This window comes from Pezoporus occidentalis, unplaced genomic scaffold, assembly GCF_034315485.1.
Source record: "Pezoporus occidentalis ecotype Australia unplaced genomic scaffold, CSIRO_AGI_Poc_V1 ctg34, whole genome shotgun sequence".
Classification (NCBI taxonomy): domain Eukaryota; kingdom Metazoa; phylum Chordata; class Aves; order Psittaciformes; family Psittacidae; genus Pezoporus; species Pezoporus occidentalis.
Genome location: NW_026915376.1, coordinates 3240369 through 3259554, shown reverse-complemented (window position 1 = coordinate 3259554; position 19186 = coordinate 3240369). Strand labels below are relative to the sequence as shown.

Genomic DNA, 19186 nt, shown 5'->3' with positions numbered 1-19186 from the left:
GTAAACAACCTTCTTTTTTTTTTTTTTCCCCAAGTTTTAACCACAGATATTTTATCTTTCCCTGATTTGAAAGGGAACAGTAAACAGCAGGTCCTTATCATCCTAATTCTCAACTTTCTAATGTGGAAGAAGCACCAGATTACAAGCATATCATGGATATGGCTGCAGGGGAAGCACACTGCTATGGAGCAATATGATCAAAGTATCAGATATAATAAGCTCAAATCAGAGATGTGTAGGAGTATGTACATCAATTCACACTAATTCAACCTGACAGGCTATGAGAAATAGAAGAGGACAGAGACTTCCAAAGCAAGATCATCCTTCTAAGAAAGAGCCCAAACATAAAATTTTTACAGAGATCTTTTACATCCACTCTTCTTAAGGATACAGACAGAAACCACTTGTGAAAGTTTTCTGTATCATCACAAATAGTGGGTGAGGATGTCTGCAAACATGATGGTCTCAGTAAGAGATTACCACCTTGTATCAGAGAAGTGGAGGATTCCACCATGCTAAGCTGAACATGACTTACAACTTTTGATTGCTTGTAATGATATGAATAGGTCAGACCACAAGAAAGGTTAGATTTTTCTGTGATGATGAAAATTTTTAAATAAAGATTTTAAAGGAAGACTCCCCCCTCTGCTTTACAGTGTAAAAAGCTGTAAGCCTTCCAAAGAAGGAAGAAATAAAAAGAGGCTCCTATCTTAAAACAGATCAATGATTAAATTGTAATTCTATCCTGTGATCAGCAGATCAACTTAGCTTAATCTCAACGACCCATTTCTCTAAGTCCTTCCCTGAAGGAGCGCTATCAAAATATTTCAAACCAAATTCCTGGGATACAGCTGCTCTCTCCCTCTTCCGCAGCATTATTAGTAATAATAAGTAATTAGAAAAAACATCAGCAAGAAACAGACCATATTAGAAAATGTTAAAATTAATGTTTTTAAAAGCTAGTTACAAGACCTGCTTAGACTGGCTTCAGAAAAATTCCCATTTTCAAAGAAGCATTTAAGTACCCAAGATGCCTCAACAGAAAAATTCACAGGCTCCTAGAAACTGGACAGTTTCAACCAGCTCCTGCATTACTTAATCTGCCCTGGTTATCAGCATATACACTTGCTACAGAAAACCAGTACACTAGTCAAGAAATAAAGTATATGGTCTCTATATAATAATATAATCGTATCATATATATATAACACTACAATGAAGAAAGAAAAGTGAACCCAGAACAACCATATTGGTGCATCTTACAGATACAATCTAAAGATGGGCAATTAATTTGTTCTTTATTGTTAAGTTTTACACTTGTCTTATAGAGAATGGCTCAGGAACACCATCCAGGAAAACACAGAAAATTGATGTTTCTTAACAAGAAAATCAAAACCATTTTTGTCCCAAAGAAAAGCATTTTAAAAAGAAGATGCCAAAAAAGTAAGAACACTCACCTTTTTCTGTGTGAAGACGTTTAAATGAGTCTGTTTTTGATAAGCTTGGATCCGAGATGACTTTGGAGCCAAGCTTAACTGTCAAATCTATTGATCGGTATCCTTGAGGGAGTTTACGGTCATAGAGTAGAGTCAGAAGCTGGGCAAGTGTCATTTCAGCTGGTAACGGTTGGCCTAAGCAACAGTGGCATCAAGTCAGAGAGGAAAATGATGATTGGGTTATTTTAACATACATGTCCAGGTGCTGCTCATTACTTGTACCACAGATGCCAAGTGGACTAAATATTACCTGGCTCCAAACCAAGGCCTTAATTTTACCATTTGTTCTCTTGGGAAAAGGGGCCCCATCACTTTGGAACCAACCATCAAAGAACCATGCCAACATTCCCTAAGGCAGCTCTATGCTGAGAGCCTAAGCACTTGGCATATCTAACGAATGGCTATAATTTTATGTGCATTTTAGGTGGGTACTGCCTGTCCCCTAATATTAAACCCCACCCCTGCATTATCCTTGAATTGCGGTGACATAAAGGTACGTGACCACAAGGTAAAATGGCTGAAATGGAAAAAAAAAGGTGGAGGACACACCAAAAAACTCGGCAATTCTTTTTTCAGTCCTATTAATCCCAAACACAGCTCACTACTCTTGTGTTGGGACACAACTCAGCAAGAAAAAAAATGAATGGCACTGCCAGGAATAATTTTTGGAGCAGCAATGCAGACTTGATATGCACATGCAATACAGCCCAAACTGGTTAAACAAATCAAGATTTTGGCCACTCTGCTGTTTCCAAAGGATGTGTTCTTCCCTGAAATTACAAATTACTCTCAAGGCAGAACAATTTTTCCTGATAACAAGTAGTGAATAACTTCTGATAACACCTGAGGTAAAATATTCTAGAGTTGGATTTTATAATACACTTAGCATGCCCACTTCATCTTGACTGTACTTTATCAAGTAACACAAGTTCCAGGAAGGTCTTTAGTAGCAACCTGTTTCTTCAGTGGAAGATGGTGTCTGAAGAAATTAAAATTAGAAATGTCTTGCCAATGTGCAACTAAGTTTTCTACATGTTCTTTAATCACCGATTCTGCTTTCCACAGCTTCCCTTTTTGCAACAACTGGCACAAGATGTGTGATCAACCTAATCACACAGAATGGTCCACATTCCCATTAGTGGACAGTCAGCCTTTGCCAGCAAGATACTGAAAACTCACACTGAGTTTTAATCTCCTCTCAAAATAGCAGCATTAGCTTTATCAGTTTTAGATAGTTTAATCCAAGTATATGATCCCTCTAATAACTGCCAGAGGTTAGCCTCAAATAATTCTGTAGTAAGCTGCAAATTTATTTTTATTAGGTGAAAATGACTTTGATGAGAAGTTTACCACTTAATTCCATCAGCTTGTTCCTTGTTTCTATACTATAAACCAGGTAAGCTGCTCTTCTGCATAGTATTCAAGTGTTTCACCCATGTTCCTGTCCCATTATCCTTAATCTAAGGTTGAGAATTCCAGTGTCACAACCAATCTCTCTCTATAGGAGATCACAGAATCATAATCATAGAGTATCTCAAGTTGGAAAAGACCCATAAGATCTCCCTCTCTATGCTCCAACTACGACATTATCACCAACTTTGTCCAGACACCTGATAAAATGTATCTGCTATATGTAAACCATGACTAACTGCTTAAGACATGCTGGTTTTGAAGACCCAAGTATTATGGAATTCAAGAATATTCCTCAACTGGCAAATCAACCTTCCAGAAAGGAACGCAAATTGGCTGCCACTCAGAACATGAAGTAACAGGGCACAAATAGCAGTTCAGTTCTGCCTTGCAAGGTGAAACAAAATGTAAGTCACCTTATGAACCCATCCCCCTTTTATTTCAGAGTGAAGGTGGAAATAATTTTGAGATTTTGTTTATGAACAAGGAACTACAAAGAAGATCAGCACAACTGTTACTTGTCAAGCCAGGATGATGTTAAAATGCTCCACTTCTTGTTGAAAGCTGTTACCAACCCAGAACGGCTCTACAGTTCCAAGATGCTCAATAAAAGGACAAAGATGTCCATTAGCATTACACCTACTTTCTGATGACATACCAGTCACTGAAAAAGACTGTAAGACTGAAGTTTAAAATTAGTTGTTAAAGTCACCTGGTAGAAGTTTATGGTATAGATGAAAGACTGGAACACTAATAGTCTTGCTGGAAGATTCTCCTCCTGAGGAAGAGGTACCTACTTTATCTGCCATCACTCTTCCTCGCCTTGATGGTGGACGTGGAGGGGTGGATGAAACAGCTCTTTTTGACTGGGATTTCAAACCTAGTACAGAAGAAAAACATCTAATCCATTCTAGTACTTAATAAGTTCAGTCAGTCAAGATGCAATGCACTCAACAGCTTCAATGATAGCAAAGAAGATTAATTTTTCAGCACTGAGTAATTATATATCAGAATAGCATTAATGTATAATACGTATTTGGATGTAATCCTGGTATTTTCACAGTTGCAAGGCTGCACACCCCCCCTGAGCCCCAAACCATAACTGTACTACATCATATCATCCATAAAGAAAGCAAAAGCTATTCCGATTCTGCTCTTAAACTTAAAGAGCCTGTCCAGCAATGGGTCCACAGTTAAACTTTTTAACGTTGTTTTTTCAACTAAAAGTAAAAGGCAAAAAATTTCTAAATTGACAAACGTTTCAGCACAGACTACAGATAGCAACTATTTCTCTGGTCTACAAACATGATTTCAACTGCAGTAGTGACAGCACCACATGATGAAAGGCATATTTAAACATACTTTTAAAGCTGCCTTGGTTAAAACATTTAAAGTAAGCACTACATGATAACTAAAAGGCAAAACTAGGTATGTAAAAGCTAACTAAGCACATATAGCAAGGCTGCCATATTTTGGGACAGGTTAAGTTGACTTAAGGTACAGCGAAAACATACTGCTATCATGTACCCTTCTATGCAGGTGACAGACTGGCAGGTTAAGACCCAGACACATACAACTACTACCTTATCATTAGCCAAGAGCAGCTGCAAGACCAACAACATCCACACCTGAAATGCTGTGATACACTCTGGTTTCAGCTGGTCAGTAGGGGCAGCTCTAATACAAAACATAATCTCCAATAATCTCAGGATACTGAACTAGCTTTTCTCAGGAACATCAGACTCCAAATACTATCTCTGCCCTCTATTAATTTTACTAATAGGGAACAAGTGGCAATATACTGGATTTAAGGCTCTGAGGACATTAAAAAACCCCAACAAATCACCAGAATATATGAAAAGATAAAGACAAAAGAAAAAAGATTTCACAAACAAGAGGTAAACCCAAATGCAAACAAAGTAAGCTTATATTTAAACTATTTTACTTAACTGGAAAAAATGCAAACAAAAAGCAGGAAATACTTAAGTCTGCTTCATTCTAAACAGGTAATGGGCTATATATCATCAGGCAGTAGGATCAGAGATGCAACTGGGATAAGACATTGCTGCTGACTACGTTATGCCCCATCTTCAAGCTTGGCATATTATTATTTTAATTCGTAGATTATTTATTTATGTTTTAAACCTTCACTTGGACCTGTTAACATTTTAAACATTACCAAAACCTGTTTACCCTGTTTAAGTGGCACCTACTGCAAATATCTTTCCAGATAAACATGCTGTTGTTAACATCAGCTGTGTTGCTTTAAATGTATAACAACATCCATGAAACTGCTGCCCTGTTCAACACTTGAGTTTAGAGTTACATCTAAAAACCTGAAATAAAAAGCTTAAGAAATATTGGTGTCAGAAGTCAAAGGAAATCAGCATCTCTTCTTCATGCTTCATGAAGTGTAAATGAAATTGAGATACCTCAATGAAGGCAGAAAACTAGACAGGAAAAGAGTAGTTTGAAGTTCATTAATCTCCCAACACATGCCAGAACTTCCAACTGAAAGACTAATGATCTCTGCAGACATCATCTGAACTGTAATCTTGTACCACTGCAAAATTACTATGTTCAATCTATAACCTCCAGAATAGTTTTAGAGGAAGTGTGTACATGACGGATTTCGGGAGGATCTTCACATTAGCTTTTAAAAGGTGAATGCTTGGAAGAAAATCCTGTATTTGTGGTTTCCAAGTGGAGTAACAGTTTTATGCTTACATCTCCACCTGACAGTTTTTAGCAGAGTACCACCAGTTGTTATGCAAAGTATATGGATCTTTTTATTTCCAAAGCATACTGTGGGAGTGACTGAACTCTGATGCACCAGCCACTGCTAAAAGGTAAAGACAGCAATACCCATACTACAGTAACAGTATACAAATACTAATATGTTGCCATGTAATCCAAGCTCCATGTGTGTGTGTACAAAATCCTGTAAAATGCACTAGTAACAGCATCCACAACATAATCACTGATACATTCTGGTAGAAAATTTATCAAAGTACATAATCTGCTAGAGGCAGCTGTTCTATCAGGAACCAACCTCTGCTGCCTAACAGCCGGTTAGATTAACTGGGCACTACAATTTTTCTAACTACCATTAGTAATAAAACCATTGTTCGTAGATATTCCCCACACAAACACACCCCCTTTTAACATCAGAAAGATGTTTTTAGATGGTAGGAAAAAAAAAAGACATACCAGAAGCAACGACAACACTATAATTGTCCTGAAATCCATTTTCTGCTTTAACTTTTTCTTTCTCTTCATAGTTCTTTTTTTCTTTATCTTCCTTCTGTTCATTAATTAGCTTAGCTGTAATACTGGGGGTATCTATACAGGGTTAAAAAAAAGGGCAACAATGGCATTTCAAGACACAAAGTTGATTTTATTAATTTCTAGGCTGTTTAACAAGGCTATTCTCAACTATTTCTGTGGCTCAGAGTTCCATCGTGGCAGTAATAGTCTGGTAAGAATCTATGGAGTGTTATGATAATTCTGGTCCTCTTCCCCCCAAAATCTCTCCTCTGACAATTTAAAACTGTAGCAGTTTAAAACCACTACCTGATAAACCAAGTGTATTCATGTTAAAACATTACTTCAATCAAAGAAAAATGAGATTAACCAAAAAAAACAAACACAAAACCAAACCCAATAGAAAACCCAAAACAAAAAACCAACCAACAAAAAACCCCAACAAACCAAACCCACCTAAATGCCCAAAAAACCCAACCCAAAACACCACACCAAAAAAACCCAACAACACAACAATAAATCTAGGTCTGGGTGTTTAGTGTTATATACTGACCCAATTTCACAACTGGCAAGTGTGACTGTTCCTTTGAAGCCCGAAGGTGTACATTACATTGCATATCTAAAACTTGCCCTGCTTGCTTAAGTGAACATTACTGCAGTTCAACTGGTTTGGTTCAGTCAATTAGTGCAGATCACAAATATCAGCAGGCAACTATTAGATGACACATGTGCGGTGACAATGGATCATTTCACACCTTGTAAGGTATAACACTGGCACCAGAACAGCCAAATGTAATTGCTTCTGAGTAGTAACTTGTTTCCACAACACAGCCACAGCAGCCTTAGGCTATAACCACAAACTCAAGACCTAGAAGTACCATCCAGCTCAACTTTAACTGTGTATCACCAGTGGGTGAGGTGCTGAGGCAGATACGGTTTGACAGCTTGGAAATACATTATTATTTGTGCCTGAAGATATTGGTTATATGTGTGTCAGACATAGTGCAGCCCGAAGAACATACAGCGTATGAAACTGTGAAACTGCTGCTATCAAAAATTCTTATTACTACTAGTACTACTATTATTATTTAACTTCTCTACTTTGGTCTGAATGCCCATTTAGTGCTGGAGAATTTAAAGGTCATTAACAAAATTATTAGGGAAGCTTAAGCAATGGTATTTCTACCATTCAGGTGATACTCAGATTTGTTGTTCCATTTTTCTGACCATCCAAGACCACTAAATTAACACTAAGTTGAATGAAATACAAAACAACTGGTATTCGGCCTAGGCAATCCTATCTACAGTGATACTGCACATTTTCTTTCCATGGTGAAGGAATGCGAGTAGCAGATTTAGCAATGATTTTAGAATCTCTCCCTCCCCCACACTTTTTTTTAGAAGACTGTGAGAAAGAGTATGACATGAATACACTTATTGTGATTTATTTTTGCAGCAAGGAAGACAACCAATTTGAGACACTAACAGCTTAGTTAACAAAAAAGAAGTTAACCCAAGGGTCAGACTCTTGACACAAGAGCTTCACAACTTCCTATTTGTTGCAGTGGCAGTCTTTGCTTCTTTTCCTTCCCTCTTCCCCAGTCCATCCCTTCTTCTTGCCTCTCACCCCAAACATAAATTTTACTCCTCATATATTGAAGCCTGCTTTACTATGTCCTAACCATGGACTTCATGGAATGATATAAAAGTATCCCAAAGCTTTTAATAGCAGTCAGAGAAATCACTTTAGATAAGGGATGGAAATATAAGAGAAAATGAACTTTTCCAGAATTAATTATTCCAACTTAAAATGAGATTTAAACTGAGGAGTAATGATTCTGCAGCAAACCCCAAATTTATGGTGACCTACGAAGTCAGCATTTGTGATCAGTTTCAGTTACAGGCACTACAGTATATCACATCATCACATTCCCCTCCCCAGTCCCTATTAGCACCGGCTATCAAGCTGACTGCAATACACCAAGGCAGCTATTCAGTACAGTTTATGTCACTGCTCAGCAACTGACCCCTACCTCATACTCAGTGACTATCCCACCAATTACAGTAACTCTGACCATGAAGTGCACAAAGATCTGAAGACCTCAGTCACATTCCACATGACTGTGTCTGCACAGTAAATGAACACAGTAAGTGAATATAGAATTCTATCAGAAACAGTGATCTATTCCCTGGTAAACAAGCTTCAAGCATTTTTTACTGTTTTTCATTCATTACTTTGTAATTACAATCCCAAGCATGTCAAAAAAAAAAAATATAAAAAAAAATGAACTAGTCCCTCTGAATTCCATGCAAATCTGTTTCAGAAATTGAAAGTTTCCAAAAAAAAGGTATCTGCAGACAAGAACACACATACCCAGTCAGATGTGTGTGCTTCTAAGCATACACACTTCTGTGCACATCTGCAATATGGCAGTTCTATTTTCTAAAGTGTTAAATAGATGCTGAAGTTGAAGGTGGGATTCATTTTAAGATTAAGGCATCTGCCATTCAGGTGTCAACAGAGGTTTGGTCAAAAGAACTCCTTAGAGAGGGATTCATCTCTCCAGGTATATTTAAGTAGTACAACTGAGAGTACTGAACTTTGAACAAACAAATAAAATTCATGCCTTAACATTATCCTCTCATTGTATATAACTAAAATTAATCTCAACTTAAATTATGGTTTTCAATCTCCACTGAGTAAGCAAACCCAAATGTTTATGTAACAGGCAAATATATATCCACAGAAATTAGATGGAGCCTTTAGTAATGTCCTTTCCATAACAACATATCTCTGTCTTGAGGTAAACTTTTAAGTTCCAGGATATTTAACTGACAGAACCCGGGAACATTTAAGTGAGTGGATGAAGGTGTATTTCTGATAGTTGCAGTATCATTTGTATGGTCTTGCAAATATCCTATGACAGATCTGAGAACACATTAACATTAAAAAAAAAAACAAACAAAAAACCCCAACAAAACCCAAACCAAACCAACCATAACAAAAAATCCCAAACGAACCACCCAAAAAACCTCCAACCAACCAAAAAATGAATGAAATAAAAATCCCACCTTCACCACCCCAGTTTTATAGAAAGAAATAGTTCTATACTATAAACAAGAAAGAAACAGTTCTATACTACAGAACAGTATTTAACCTGTGAAAGCAAATTTTAGATGCAACCTGTAAGGCACACTGAAAAGCCTAAAGCTTAACCCACTGTTTCATATTTGCCATTTCGCAATGAATACAGCAAATATTTATGTCAGACATAAGTAGTTTATGCAGTTTTTTGGGGTTTGAGGTTTCTTCTTTGAAACTGTATTTGAAAAAAGTAAAATATGAACTATTGCAAACTTGCCTGACACACGATCAAGAACCTCTGCTAGAGTTGTTGAGACAGGCAAATGAAGGGTACGAAATTTGTGTCCAGCTCCATACATTGGATGTTGAATGACATGACTGGTAGCATTAATTCTACCTTTGTACAGCTAAAAAAAAAAAAAAAAATTAAAAAAATTAACTTTTATCATGACTGACATTCAGAAGTCAGTTAAAACACTATGTTCTTATAAACTCATCACAGCAAAATAAAGCTAGATCTTTAGCGTGCTAAAAATGAAAACTGACATATCCTTCAACTTTGAAGGTACACAGTTAAAATGCATTAAGACAAGTTTATTTTTTAATCCAAAACCTCAAAAGCCTATTTTATAAGATATATCAAAATCATATAAAATATGATATCGTATTTGTTAAAAAAACACAATTACTTGACATAGCTGTATGAGAGAAAAACTGAGTCTGAGACTTGCAATTACTTATGAAATTAAAACTTAATTCTGAAATTAAATTAGGAAAATCACAATATATTTGCAGTAGAGAAAGACATCATTTCTCTATTGCTCTGAGTTGAGGATGAAGTTTATTCTAGACCTAATACCTACTTTTTGCTATTATGATGGAAACCTAAGTCACTGCTAGTTAAAACATTTCAAATATTTTATCTTAACATGTTTTAGCTTGAGCTCAGTTTGCCTTTTGCATCATTCTTTACTTGGGAGTACTTTTTACAGTTATTACACTTATCCCCTTCCTCAGCATCAGGAGATGCCTTTACTAACACACACATACAAGACCAATGTACTGTTACGCAATATTATAAAACAAATTAATACTTGATGACAATCAGAACTTAGATTCCAAAGTACAGTTTTGGTAAGAACTTGTGAGATAAAAATGGGGAACCAGTCTTTGAAAGGTTATGTTGTTAGATAAACTAAGATCATAAGCTGCACATCCACATTATTTTTTAAGGTTTCTCTTTGGATGCTAGAGGAAGAATCATCTCAGTAAGAACAGAAGACTGTTTCCTGGTGGTTTCAGTAGAAGAAACGGAATTATCTGACAACTTCTTTTCAATATATTTTTTCTCCTTTTACATATCTATAATAGTAATATTCTGTAAAAATCTGTTAAAACAAATTAGAAGACAGATGTTACCTTCATGTTACCAATGGCCATGTTAACAATTAATCTCAGTTTGTGCTAAAACATATTTGCTCCTCCTTTTCCATTTTATACTATCTGATCCAGTTCCCCTGTCATGTATCTCATGTAGTACTTTACTTCTAAGATATAGTGAGAACAGTAGAAACGAAAGCAGAAAACAACTATTCTTTGTGAGTAGCAGATATTTTAATAACTTCTGGTTTTCCTGTATTTCTTTATTCACATTCAATTGAGAGCAGAGCACTTCAGACATTAATTATAATTCAGTGTTCTAGTGAAGCATGTGGAAATATAAAAGCATTCATCTGTTTTATAAATTAATTCAAGTATTTATCACTCAAAAACTTATTTGTAGTGTTTGGCTAATGCTGAAGGATCTCTTGAAGCATTAAAACTACGACTGTTCCTTAATGAATCTGATAATGAAGAACTGCTGTAAGGACTAAAACTTGTATCTACATTTGCTGCTAATGCATAAGGATACTATTAAAAAGTCTTCCGTAAGATAAATTTCAGTTGTCAGTTATTTCCGAAGCAGTGTATTTTCAACAAGGTGGCTTTGTCTTACAACAGTGTCTTAAATTTTCTTTCATGAAAAATGCTGAGCTGCTACTCAGCAATGGGTTCGCCAACCCATTTCTTTTCAAAATTCTACAATATGTACAGTAGGAAAAGCTGCCATCTGACATTTCAAAGTTGAATATACCCCTTTTTATTTATTTATTTTTAAAGGCTACATTTATTCCATGTTCACCATATGGATATCAAAAATTCTTACTGGGCACGGGGACTGAAGAAACAAAGTCACTTTTTCATCCTCTAGCATAAGCTGCAAAAAAAGCCTCCTAATAAATCCTGAAATGTTTCCAGAGGTTGGGAGGTTCCCACGCTGAGGAGAGGACTGGAACAATTCGCAGAGAACCTGGGAATGCAAAATGACATCAGATTGAAAATATTTCTATATTTAGGTCTCTAAAATATAGATCTACACAGCCATAATAGGCAGCGCATAAGATCTACCTTCCAGTCATTATTCAAACAGAACAGAAATGAGCACCACTGAAGAAAACACCAGCACCAAGCTGTTTTTTTTTTATAAAAAAGTTCAAAACAGTGACTACAGGAACAAAGTAACTGTAATTACACAGACTACTCAAAGATAAAACCAAGAAGATTAAATACTTAGAAAAATAGCTTTCAAATTCCTGAAGCAAAAATTTTCCAGTGCATAATGCAGTATTGCTACCATAGAGAACTGTATTCATTTTTTACTGAAGTCTACCTGTTTTCAGGGGATCACCATCCTTAGCTGAAAAAATCTATAATTAAAAAAGGATTTTTCAACACTAAGTCTGCAAGGTTAACAAATGTAAGGAAAACAGCTGAATTTGCACTAGAATTCCAAAATAAGAAAGCCTTATTCTGCAATAGCCTCTATTTCACTGATCACAGATGGCTACACAAGCAAATTTAGCAGGAAATCTCTCTAAGTTGCTAACATAAAAGATCTGTATGAACCTTGATTTTTAAATTCCATTTCAGAAGGGTTTAGATCTATCTAATTCAATATAGTATTTTGGATTCTGGTCTAAAGTTTATTCCTCTAAACCAAGAGGAATACAAATCCATACATAGGACTGGACGGCCATGTCAAAGCATTTTTATATGTTTCAAAGTCAGAGCAACAAGCTATCAATTTTAATACAAAACTGTTTTTGTAAGCTGTCATTGACTAGAAGTTAAAGCTAAAAAAGTAAGTTTTGAAAGTTGGCTGTAGTTATTAATGAAGAAACTAAAACTTTTTTACCTCCTCACCCCTTACCTGTGCCATCAGTCTCTGGTTATTAGGATGGCAAGAGATGCACTGCAAGAAGAAAGCAACTGTTGCATTTTCAATTGCTGTCCGCTGCTGAGTGGTCAACCCTGCTGTTACTGTTGAAGAAAGTAAGCTAGATCTTGTACTGGTCTGTTGTGCTGTCACATTGTGTCCTCCAGAAGTAGCACCAGAATGGCACAACAGAAATAAAAGTGCTGTCCACAATGGATTGACTTCAGAGCCACCCAACCAATCCTTCATCATGTGGCTGTTGCCAACTTCTGTCAAAAACCTGAGAACAGGAGCAACCAGATCTGCCGTGATAGGCATTTTATTAAAGTGCTGTGGAACATGGTGCCTCCTGAGCCTGTCCTGGGTGGTATCCATTGATTGTGCAGTGCAGTCAGAGCTAGAAGTATGGTTAAAGCAAAAACTAGCAAGACTTCTTACAAGCAGGGAAGGCAAACCTGAGTCCAATAATTGCTTGATAGCTTCAGGAGACTGAGACGAGGCAGCAAGAGTAGCCAGGTGAGACTCTGTTAGTGCAAGAGGGGCTTGTGCGTTTTTAGAGTCATCTGTTAAAGATGAACTAAGGTCCTGCTTTTTGCTGTCATCAGTCATGGACAGTCTGTGTTGACACTGCATTGGAGGAGGAGTGATACCCATCCATCCCATGAGTAAGGAAAAATAATTTGGGTGGATGTGGCACATTGAGCAAAGCAAACTATCAACAGCTTTCTTCAAAACCATGTTGCAGGGAAGAGACATGGACCAGTTAAACAGTGACCTGCAGAAGACAGAAAATCATGTCAATACATAGTTTCCCACTCATTCTGCTTTCATTGGTTCATAAAAGATCTTTCTACATTTATGATTAACTATTGTAGAAGCTGTAAAACACACTGTGCTCAGCTTGGAAGCCTCTTCTGAATCACAGTATCAGCAAGACATTCATTACCCAAAAGGCATTCCTGAACTGCGTTTAAAGTCTTTCATCATACTCCATTTAAAATAGATATAAGCTAACTTTCCTGGCATGCTGAGCATGAAAGGATTTCAGTCTTTTGACAGTTATCACATAATTTATGTAATTTTGAGCCAACTGCAATCTCTTTGTGCTTTCAGCTCTCCACACTGCAGCTACAAGGCTCACATACATGCATGCACGCACACTCATTTAAGAAAAGGTCTCCTAATTCTGTAAGAACTGGAAGTATTTTAACGTTTCAAAAAAAAAATTTAAAATTTGCTTTATTTTTTATAAGAAAGTTTCAAAAACATGCAAGCGCCAACAACCTTGTTGGTTGAATGACGTTACCCTCGCTATCCTTACTCAACTTGCACTCAGGATGCAAGTTAATAGAGATACATCAGAGATGCTAAAATCTCACCTTACCTTTGAACTCAATGCCATTCAAATACTATCTGCTTGAACGCTAATCCAAGGCATGTGAATGCAAAAGCTAATTTAGCTCCTATTACTCAGCTTAAATTTCAGAAGTGGTATTTGGACAGTAGCGAAAAGGTAATTTCTTCATACAGACATTGTCAGAGTAGGTGGAGTATTAAGAAAAAAAAAAAAGCAAGTTTTCAGACCTGCATTCACAGCACCTAACACCATACATAAGTTACATTAACTTAACCTTTACATACAGAGGTGAACGCACACTTTGTGCCACTTCAGGTTTTCAAATAAGTTTGGATGTATCATCATATATCACATTCATACTTGAAGACAATGAATTCTTTTCTCTCTCCTCAATGGAGGTGTTAGCCTATGTTTAGTCTGAGGGACTGTAAGAGTCCAGAACAGAACATAGGCTCACCAAAAGTTAGCTTTATCATCAGTCTAGTGAATTGGTGATTAAAAAAAAAAACACAAAAACCTTTCCAAGATAAAACATTAGTCATCTCAGTGACCAAATGACCCATGACTTTGGGAAAATAGTCAAAATTTCCCAAAGTCCACATATAAAGGTACACTTAAACTCTTCTCCAACTACACATTCACACAGTCCTTCCACCAAAATTTTTCTGGGTAAGTTCATGATCCATGAAAAATAAGATTCTTTTCCAACTAGATATTAAAAAACTAACTAAGGAATAAATTAGTATCCCTTAGCCAAAGCAGAAATACTAAAATGGAAAATGTGGATGATGGAAAAATATATACAAGAAAGAAGGGAAATATCACATGAAGGAGAAATTAGGAGTTATAGCTAGAAACAATGAAAACATTTCAAAAGCTAAAACATCAAAGAGGATGAAAAAGACACATAATAAATTATTTTTATTAGAAGAATTATTTACCCAGAGAAGTCTGACAACAATTCTGTATTTATTAAAAATGTATTTTATAATTTGCTCCAGATGCTGGCTGATATGAATTATAGTTTTATTTGGCAGGAGGCAGAGGAACACGGCTGTACTGCAACATGCACACTCAAGCTAGGTACAATAGTTTTATTAGCATTCCTTCATTTTGTCCTGTGATGAAAACAACATACTTTCCTTCAAAGTCAGGAATTCAACTGTGAAACCCACTTTTATACTACTATAAATGTAAATAGACTATCCATTTTAGAAAGCCTACTTTTATTAGAGTTCTTCCTTTGCAAGTGTTAAAACTTACATGTATCCAGAAAAAGTATTTTGGTTAAAATGCATTGCTAAAGGGACTAACTGACCTGCAGTTTGAAAATCCTGAAATTGATTCCCAAAATGAACAAGCTTGTTCTGAATTTGCTATTATTTATATTCCAGTATCACTGAAGTGTCTTTGGAAAAGGTCTAGCTTGTAGTCACAGATCTAAAGATCCTCATGTTGCACATAGGTAAGAACTCCACATGCTTATATCAATAACCGTAACCTGTACATTTCCCATTATTTGAATGTTTGACTGTGCCTAAATGAGACAGTGAGGTAGTATTAAAATACGAATGTTTCTAAAGGGTGACATAATGAATTACGTGCTAGCAAAGCTCCTTTCATTCACTGGAAATGTATTAATGGTACAAATGAAAGATGCTTCACTAGATACGGGAATTCACCAGTTAAATTTTTTACATGAAACAAAGCTGTGTGGCTTCTTCTGTTGCTTTGTTTAAACAGAAGAGATGGTTAAGCAACATAAAGGAGAAACGTTTGCTCACGTTATTTTCAATCTGGAGTCACTAAAAGTATACATCTGGTGTTTAGGGTGAACTTTTGCTTAGAATACAGCAACATCCACAAAATTCATAGTTCAAGATTCACTCAAGGGTTTGTGCTTTGTTTCTTTCAAATCAGACTGGTCAGAAAAAAAAAGTGGCAACTCCAAAAAAACCACCCCCCCCACCCCCCCCTCTAGCTTTTTGTTATTAGTTACAGATGCTACACTCAGTTTCAACAAGAACAGCCCTGAATTATAAATTAAAACACCCACAAAAAAAAAAACAAACTTGTAACAGTTTATCTTTCACATATGTGCAAGTATAAACATGGATTTGCTGTTTTGTTTTGGATTTTTTTATTTTAAACACAACTATACCTGGAATATATCAAGTGCAGTTTTGTGTTTAGAACTACAAAACAACCCATTCAAGTATTGTTAAGTATTCACTCTATCACTACTGTTTCACAATGAGTGCACTTCAAGTTCTATCATTTCACTGAACAAAATAATTTAGCTACATAATGTACATGGTGCAAAACTTTGCTTTACTTACTCGAAGAGCTCTCTGTCCAGCAACGCTGGTAGATCATATTCAACAAGTAATTCATAACTATGCCACAAAATTGCTGCTACACAATGCAAATGGGAAGGAGATGGCATCAAAAGACCATACTCTTTTGTTGAGCTATTTGGACAGATGTAGCTGACCCGGCCACTTTTTTTCATAGCTGCAACTCTTGCAGAATCACTGACCCATTTCAGCAATGCTTGAATTCTGGAAGACAATATGATGTAGTACATTATAATGGGTCAAAGAAACACTCAGAAACAAATTAGCTTGTTGTTTTTTTTGTAATCCAATTTACACAGTTATCTTTCCCTTTGAAGCAAAGTTCAAGAATGAGCTCAAACTCTTTTCTCAAGACTTAGATCACTAACAGGGATAAAATTAATTAAAACCACTTAACTTGGACAGCCAAATGTAAGTTCTCTTTCTACAGAGAAAGAAAACATAGCAGGTATCTGAGTTCTGAATATCTGAGAGAAAAGTTGGTTGAGCCACAAAAGTTTTATCACATTAATAAGAGCAAAAAAAGAGGGACAGTATTCTCTGAAACGTACGCAAAGAGCTAGGAGGTAAAGCTTCTTCAGGTCTCTGCACACTCACACTATCTTGTAACAATCACATTTGAAAAAGTCTGCAGTCATATCAAGCCAGTATTTAGCAGATTATTTTTGTATATGCTTTCACATGACAATCCAAACAACATTACCTATCTTTTGTTCCAGGGTCTTGAGTTGTTCCAAGCTGATAAAGAATGTCTATTGTGGAGTCAGAAGAGAGACCATTTAATCTTCCAAACAGTAAAGGGCTATTCAGATCTTGCAGCATTCAAAAAAAACCAACAAAACAACAAACAAACAAAAAAAATGGGAGGGGAAACAACAGAAGTACTTACATATGCAGATTTTTAAAAGTACTAGTGAAATTATTATAGAATTACAATATTAACATTGAATTAAGTAGTGCTAATAACATAAGGATGCAATTCTCATATACACCACTATATTGAAACTCTGTGCTTTGTGTGTTCAATGCAATGTTCAGACTTACTATGAAAGGAAAAACCGTTGTGACATTCAGCAGATACAGGACTTAAACGTTTAACTAGCAGGATTTTCTTACAAATATTCCAAAAAGATGTGACTAATTCCAATAGAGCTGTCAGACCTTGTGATTCACAAAAGCAAACATTTATTTCAAAATGGAAGTTAACTCCCATTTCCATCCCACTGGACGAAGGCTGAATATTTTCTCAGATTATTTCCTATTAATCTTCTCACTGTGTTCATCTCCTGCCCCGTATGAAGCTACTTCTTATCTAACTGCATTCCAGCAAAAGGCACCAGACTACACTGAAGCATTAACTCACGGCAAAATAAGTCATGAAAGCCATTTTGAGAAGTGTTTTCTGTTAGTATCAGCAACCTCGAAACAGGAAAAAACCATGAATTCAGTTTTCTTTCATTTGAAAGCAAAGTGGTGTAAAATCAAAAATAAAAAGCCCCAGTTCATTAACAGAAGACCTACTGCAAAATTTCACTGCGGGACATAGGTGTATGTCCACCTGTAAATATTTTCAGTGCTTACTGCTATTCAGAATATATACTGCCCTCCAGACAATTACTGCCCAAATATTGCTGTGTTTGTTTTCCTTAACAGTACTCATGGATGCTCTTCATTTTGGACATAGTTATCTACAGTAAGACACACAACATATTGCATGTCCTCTCATGTCTTCAAAACACTCGCCTAAGTATCTATTCCGTAAAAAAAATCAAACCAACCCTGGTTGCAGTGTTTTACTGTTGTAGAACTTCCCACATAGAATGACTGTGATACTTAAAAACATGACAATGCACAACGGCAAGCTCTGGCAACCCAAATTCAGAAAGTAACATGCAAATATTTGTATATTTATATAAGCAATCTTTAAAGCAACAATTGAAAAGAAAAACAATGTACTCACCTGCAGGATCACTCCCTGAGGCTGAGCAGTTTCTTAGAAGAATGTCAATCAATTTTAGGCCTATTCTGGTGGACTGAAGCCCAATTTTGACAAGCACAGCCTCAATGTTTGGAGAATGCATACCACAGTAAGGTGACATTAGTAAAGCAGCGCATGTCTGCAACAGATTAGCTGTGGGTGCTGCAGCACTAGCCATCATTCCTTCTAGATCACTTATGTGAGTGAGGCAGTGGTGTAACAATCTTAACCATCCAATACTGAAAAGAAAAACAAACATGAGCTAATGTAGAATTTTCTTAAAATTATTTTTCATCTATAACATAACTACCTGTATTAGATTCTAGGACAAATACTGCAGGAAACTGCTGTGACATAACCAGATACCATCCGAGAAAAACAAATTAAAATGACTGAATTTAAGACCACAATGTAACATACATCAGTAATTGCTGTTGTAATCATTGGTTTAAGGTTGTAAGAAAGCAAGGATTTCGGGTAGGAACAATGAAGAGCCTGCAAGTTTTATTACTACAGTTTCTCAAGATTTCTTGATTCACATATTAAAAGGAAACGGCCAAAATGTAAGTGTGAAACATTAAAGACCACACTGCCTCATTTGGGCACCATTGCATTTATTCCTATTTAAAGTCAAGATCCTGCAACAGTGGCTGGCATTAAAGTTATACACCTGCACAGCTTCCTTAACATTACAAACTTTTAGGGCCATACACATCAACAATAATTTACAATAAATTAAACCTTACTGAACCAGATTTAAAAAGCCCACAAATAGGAGCAGAAATTAAAAGTATGTTAGCCACTGCATTTTCCCTGTCTCTCTTATTCTTTAACAATATCATTCAGCATTCCTACTAATAAATTTTGTAAAGTAAATCTACTGTAATGGAATCAATTTGGAAACACATTAACTACATGTTATTTATAAAAATATACTATAATGCTGTTTAAACTAGTATCATGAACAAGATGAGAATCTAATC

The 19186-nt window shown here is 36.0% G+C and overlaps 1 protein-coding gene across 8 annotated transcripts in view; it reads right to left on the bottom strand.

The window, feature by feature from the left end:
- BIRC6 (baculoviral IAP repeat containing 6) overlaps positions 1-19186 on the bottom strand; it is a 173177-nt gene that overhangs the window by 65612 nt on the left and 88379 nt on the right. For 7 of the 8 annotated variants that reach the window (XM_062629560.1, XM_062629559.1, XM_062629554.1 and 4 more), the window contains 9 exons: positions 18186-18442; positions 16929-17037; positions 16208-16429; positions 12506-13286; positions 11462-11605; positions 9533-9662; positions 6117-6248; positions 3619-3786; positions 1458-1631 (listed from right to left, as the gene is read on the bottom strand). In XM_062629560.1, the coding sequence (XP_062485544.1) occupies positions 1458-1631; positions 3619-3786; positions 6117-6248; positions 9533-9662; positions 11462-11605; positions 12506-13286; positions 16208-16429; positions 16929-17037; positions 18186-18442 (2117 nt within the window). The remainder of the gene's footprint in view (positions 1-1457; positions 1632-3618; positions 3787-6116; positions 6249-9532; positions 9663-11461; positions 11606-12505; positions 13287-16207; positions 16430-16928; positions 17038-18185; positions 18443-19186) is intronic. The other variant, XM_062629558.1, reaches the window with a different exon arrangement.